Source organism: Scyliorhinus torazame, chromosome 9 (genome assembly GCF_047496885.1).
Source record: "Scyliorhinus torazame isolate Kashiwa2021f chromosome 9, sScyTor2.1, whole genome shotgun sequence".
Lineage (NCBI taxonomy): Eukaryota > Metazoa > Chordata > Chondrichthyes > Carcharhiniformes > Scyliorhinidae > Scyliorhinus > Scyliorhinus torazame.
The window spans coordinates 247,085,540-247,091,722 of NC_092715.1; the positions used below are offsets into that span (position 1 = coordinate 247,085,540).

A 6,183-nucleotide genomic window follows, 5' to 3' on the forward strand; every position below is an offset into this window, starting at 1 on the left:
ATAAAACTATGAACAAAAATGCCAAATGAAAACCAGAAAATTGACAAAGTGTATGGAAGACGAGAGGAGATAAATGTATTACTGATTAATACACATATACATTCCACAAATTGTAAATCTGATAATGATTCGGAGGGTGGATGTCTAATCTGAAACGGTGTAAGAATCTCGAGGTCACCGCAGAGGGGAGGGACAAGAGTTTTTTTAAAAACAAAATCAGCGGTGAGTCAGAGAAAAGGAGCAAAAACAGCTATAAAAGGGAGAAGGATTGGACAGGCAAAAGACAGGGACAGGAGAGTGTCAGAACAATATAGACATCTCACCAACCAGGGAGTAAACACCTATTGCGAGGTTTACTGAGAAGCCCAGGTTGAACACCCGTCAGCTGAAATGAAGTGCCTGGTGTGTGTTCTGGTGCTCAACCTGTTCCTCGTCTCCTTCCCCAGTTCTGCCTTATCCCAGTCTTTAAGGGATGGGGAGACGGGGATCAAGCTGTGCGGCCGGGAGTTCATACGAGCCGTCATCTATACCTGTGGGGGCTCTCGCTGGAAGAGGCTTCTGGACAACCAGAACGGTGAGTATCTCCCTCCCGTTGCGGTGACCCATGTTTCAAAGCTATTCATTGAGACTCTCATTGAGTTAATAACTGTGATACTAATTAGGCTATTGTAACTAGAATAATCATCTTATTCAACCAATCTTGAAAGTGGCCGTGAGTATGAAAATTGTAAATTGAGAAACTGTTTTAGCCAACTTTCCTTGCCCCTCGATCAGACCTTGTCGGTGAAATGTATTTTATTCGAACCATATTAACATATAACATGTGTAAAGAGCTTGAGTGCGGACAAAGGTGAGTAAAAATATTGGAAACACAGAGGGGCTCAGGTAACTTCTGAGAGTCAAGTTAGCGTGAGACTAGTTGTCAACACAGTCACTGTCAAGAGGAGACAGCTGCCTTTCCAAAAACGGTTCATTTCCAGGACTGTTATTTCAGATTATCTAACATTGGTTCTGGTGTTCTGTGTGGTGAGAGTTGGTCCAGTCCTGTTAATTAGCAGTAACTGTTCATTCGGAGACGCAGCATCTGCCTTAGTGCAAGGTTTCCTTGTTCATCATGTAGGACCGTTTCTGGTGAAATCATTCACTACGGTGGCACAGTGGTTAGCACCAGGAACCTGGGTTCAGTTTTAGCCGCGGGTGACTGTGTGGAGTTTGCATGTTCTCCCAGTGTCTGCGTGGGTGTCCTCCGGGCGTTCCGGTTTGCTCCCGCAGTCCAAAGATGTGCAGGTTAGGTGGACCTAAATTGCCCCTCAGTGCTCAAAGGGTTAGGTGGCATTACTGGGTTATGGGTATAAGGTGGGGGTGTGGACCTAGTTAGGGTGCCCTTTTAGGGGGTCGGTGCAGACTCAATGGGCCGAATGACCTCCTTCTGCACTATAGGGATTCTAGGAATTCTGGCTTTTTGTGCATCACATTTTACAAGTTCCAACCTGTGAGCAGTACCTCACACTGCTGGCTTTGAGATATTAATGCCAGCAGATACAATTCTGACAACGATGTTGACTCGTTCCCAATACAGCAAAGGCCCAAATCTCAGTTTGAGAAGGCATAGAATACACTGTTGGGGCCTGGTCAAACTCTGCTTGACGGAGTTACACCACATCTGGTGTGCAACACAAACCTTCCTGGGATGGTCTCATAGCACAAAGGGAATGAAGCCATTTTGCCCATCGTGTTTGCGTTGGCCCTCTCAAAGTGTCCACCTCCACTCTCATTTATAAATCTCCGTAATACATCAATCGCCTCATCCCTGTTTCTTTTGATATACCGAAGAGTTGGATTGGTCACCCATCTCCTAAGTTATGTTTCCAGATTCAAGACACTGTGTATCATTGTAGATTCGCAGAATGGTTACAGCACAGGAGAAAGCCAATTCACAATGTTATAATGCCACAGTTTAAGACAGACCTGTAATTTGAAATATGAATCAGGAAGGAAGGCCAACAGCATAAACATTTTAATTTAAAATGTTGACTCAGTTTAACTGTGCCAACAATTCCCTTTTGAGGCAGTGGGAGGGGGAGGGGGAAAGGCCAGGAGAACAGCTCAACAATTAGGTTACTGGTAGAACAGAGATTGTACACATGCAGAAGGAGGGAAAGAGAATATCATCCGACTGATTACAATCCAGCCCCTCAGCTCTGATAGTACAATCCTTGCTGCATAGTGAGTAGAAAGTAGTAAATTTAACATTGATGATTATCAATATTCTGCTTCCATCAAGCAGCATCGGGATGATGTCAGTTTATCTGTTTTTTTTCTTTATCTTTTTTCTCAGTCAAGACCTAAAAATAATAGACATGAATGGTTTGAAATATTTGAAGGACTTGGCTGAGAAAAGGGAAAAAAACCGAATTGGTGAAAGTGATGAAGCAATGTTCTGGTCTAGATTCCAATGCTGAAGTGAACAACTTGAATGTCAGGAGCAGTGCTTGACTCTCCGTCAACAGATAGTGATTAGAAATAGTTTGAATGTGCCTAATGCACTCAGAAAAGAGCAGAATTGTCATCTGTCCAGCAGGGGTTAGAAACTTTCAAATCAATGCTGCAAACATGAAATTCCCATTGGCAGGGGTGGGAATAGCCAGGGTATGAGGGGGAGCAAAGAGAGAGCTCCCTTGTAAGATTTAGAAAATATTTATCTGCCAACAGACTGCAATGTTTACCTAAGCACATTAGAATGGATAGTCTCTCTCATGAAGTCACTCCTCTTAAGAATTACTGATCCACTGACTGGGTTTTAGTCAATTTTCTGTCACAACAAGCAGTTTAACTGCTAGACAAAACATTGATTATCCACTTGGGGATGGTTGTCAATTATTTCTCTGACTATATAGCAATGTATATTTAACCAACTATGTTCGAACACTCAAAATATAATGGACCCCAATTTTAAACAGGAATCTTGGGCGAAATTCTCCTACCCGCCCCGCCACATTTCTGCGCCGACCGGCCGGCGGGAGTCTCCGTAACACCGGCCGGTCAATGGGGTTTCCCATTGTGGGGCACCCCCACGCCGTCGGGAAACCCCCGAGCGCCGGCAGAACGGAGACTCCCGCCGGCGGAGAATGACGCCCCTTTTGAGAGTCAAAGGGCTAGACCAGTTTTTAAATTTTATTAATTTTTTACAGGATGTGAGCTTTGCTGGCTTGGCCAGCATTTATTGGCCATCCCTAACTGCCCTTGAGAAGGTGGTGAGCTGTCATCTTGAACCGCTGCAGTACATACGGTATAGGTACACCCATTGTGCTGTTAGGGAGGAGTTCCAGGATTTGTCCCAGCGACAGTGAAGGAACGGCGATATATTTCCAAGTCAGTGTGGTGAGCGACTTGGAGGCGAACTTCCAGGTGGTGGTGTTCCCATGTATCTGCTGCCCTTGTCCTTCTAGATGGTAGTGGTCGTGGGTTTGGAAGATGCTGCTTAAGAAGCCTCGATGAGTTCCTGTAGTGCATCTTGTAGATGGTACACACTGTTGCAACTGTGCATCAGTAGTGGAGGGAGTGCAGCCCCAGAGAGAGAGGAGCAGGAGATGGCCACCCATAATCGGTACAGAATTAACTATATAACATCAATTTCATTAATCTAGTACATTGTCACAATTGGAGTTTTATTTCCGTTTCAGATCCCTTCCAGACCTCCGCTGATAAAATCTACGCCAAGGAGATGGACAGCATGAGGAATTTTCAGAGGATGTTTGGCAATGACAGGAACCAGGAAGTGGAGCCACCTTTTGCAGGGCAAGTGGTCGACGAGTACAACAACCAGTATGATCAGATCCCGGAGGATTTCAGTGAGTACCTCCGCCAGATTGATGGAGGCAGCAATAAGGACCGTGAATTTGAATCGTCACAGATGCTGCATCTACCCTGGGCCAGGAGCTTCAGGAAGAAAAGGGAAGCATCACCAGGAATGTCAAGCAAATGCTGCACTTATGGCTGCACCAAAAAAGATATCAGCATTCTCTGCTGAAAACTGTACACCTCTATTTATAGATTATTCTATACACTTGGACTCTGTTTCAGTGAGATTTTAAACCATGTAGTCTATTAAAAATCTCATAAATGTGGAATAAGGCAATTGTAACTTACGTTTAATTTCTAGTATAGTCTATGTGACAGGCTTGTGTTAGTCATTCTGAACCTCTTAAAACAAATTAAAAAATATGCAACTGTAAAGGTTTTGACTCTGAATTTCTTAATTAGGGCTACTTCTTCAAATGGTTTATTTCATTGATTCAAAATATTGCAACATATTTCCCAATGAACGCTGCAACATTAACACTAACACACATGCACAAACTCTTGATGAAATTCAAAAACTATTCAGTCTAGACAAAGTTATGGTGTATTTATGAAGGAAGATTAAATATTTAACAAATGTGAAACCATATTAAACTGAATAGTAAAATATGATTTTGTAATATCTTTCTCCTGATTGGCAAGGTCACATACCGTCAAATTTAACATTGCAGTTTTCCATCTCTGATTCAGGTGTTCCTTTTTACAATAACATCTTGGATTTATATAGCACCTTTAATACATTTAAAGGCATCATTGAACAACATGTTAAATGGGTTTGACTTTTATTTAGCCAGAGAGGTGCTCCAGTGGGAGAGGAACTATTCAAAACATAAACTAAAACTAGATGATGTTAGTAATTTCTAACGCATTCAATAATCCTGAACCTAGTAAAGGCACTGCAATTATCAGATATGCTTTTTCCAAAGCAAGATCAAATTATATAGGCTGGAAACAGGTCTGATCACAAAAATCCAGTCCACAGGTAAAAATCAAAGTTTATTTGGATCATGGTTGATACAAAGCAACCTTGCGATTGGTTAATTAAACGTATCATTCATATGGGCAGCACAGAAGCACAGCGGTTAGCACTGTTGCTTCACAGCCCCAGGGACCCTGGTTCGATTCCCAACTTGGGTCATTGTCTGTGCGGAGTCTACACGTTCTCCCCGTGTCTGCGTGGGTTTCCTCCATGTGCTCTGGTTTCCTCCCACAAGTCTTGAAAGACGTGCTTGTTAGGTGAATTGAACATTCTGAATTCTCCCTCAGTGTACCTGAATAGGCGCCGGAGTGTGGTGACTAGGGGATTTTCACAGTAACTTCATTGCAATGTTAATGTAAGCCTACTTGTGACACTAATAAAGATCATCAGTATTCAGCAGTACACAAGTAAATACAAAGAAAGACCTGAAAAATTGGGGCTGTGTTCAAATCAACTGAGTAAGTGGCTTGATATACGTGTTTAAGATTATAAAGAAATATACCACAACAGATAAAACTGCCCCTCTGTTTAGATTGAGAGATCTGGAACATTAAAGCCTAGAAACAGGAGTAAATAGAGCGTTAGCACAGGGTATGGGAGAATTTTTGTTTCGTAGAGGGCCAAAGGCTGAGAATGAACAATCCCCAGCTCTACTTCACCCCCATCTTTCCCAACCCCTGCACTGTCTCTAATCTGTCACATTGTAAATTTCCTCCAACGAAGTATTGGGAAGATAAAAGCCATTTTGTCTTTGGTCACTGCCACCAACTCTGAGCTAAAGACAGCATATTTCCAGGCTGAACAACACCATTCGAGCCCTGAAATGAGCTTCTGAACACATAGGATTTCCATCACCAAAACTGCCTAGTTCCATTCTCATAACACCCCCCTCCACCCCGGTCTCAGCTATTTGCTGCTGAAACCTTTATCCATGTCATTGCTACCTCCGGCCTGACAACCTCCATGACGCCTGCCTGGTCACTTCTTACATCCTATATAAACTTCAGCTCATCCATGTTCCCCCACCTGCATCCTAATTTGAAGTCATTTCCATCTACCCAACACCCTTGTCCTTCCACCCTACATTGACTTCAGGTGGATCAAGACCTCCATTTTAAAATCCACGTCACAGTTTTCGAATCCCTTCATGTACTCATTGATCTCTATCTCTGTAACCTCCTTCAGCCTGACAATCCTATGAGAGTAAGCTGAAATCTCCATTAAGTTAGACAAGTCTTTGGTTTGGTATTCTCGCTGTACCATACCAATAGCACAAAAATTTCTGTTAGCAGAATAATTATTTTCCATTAACAACAGAACAAATTTTAATACATTCCCCAAAG

General features: G+C 42.8%; 1 protein-coding gene across 1 annotated transcript; it reads left to right on the forward strand.

Moving 5' to 3' along the window:
- The first annotated feature begins 281 nt into the window (after positions 1–281).
- Positions 282–4,236, forward strand: LOC140429795 (relaxin-3-like). Its single transcript, XM_072517239.1, has 2 exons — positions 282–574; positions 3,684–4,236. Exons 1-2 carry the CDS (start codon positions 391–393, stop codon positions 4,028–4,030), a joined length of 531 nt encoding a protein of 176 aa, XP_072373340.1. The 5' UTR covers positions 282–390; the 3' UTR covers positions 4,031–4,236.
- Positions 4,237–6,183: the final 1,947 nt, after the last annotated feature.

Bases quoted from the DNA above. Each gene is read 5' to 3' on its own strand.
- LOC140429795 (XM_072517239.1), top strand. From the start codon at position 391: ATGAAGTGCCTGGTGTGTGTTCTGGTGCTCAACCTGTTCCTCGTCTCC. The intron at 575-3,683 runs GTGAGTATCTCC...TTTCCGTTTCAG, and splicing joins GCTTCTGGACAACCAGAACG to ATCCCTTCCAGACCTCCGCT.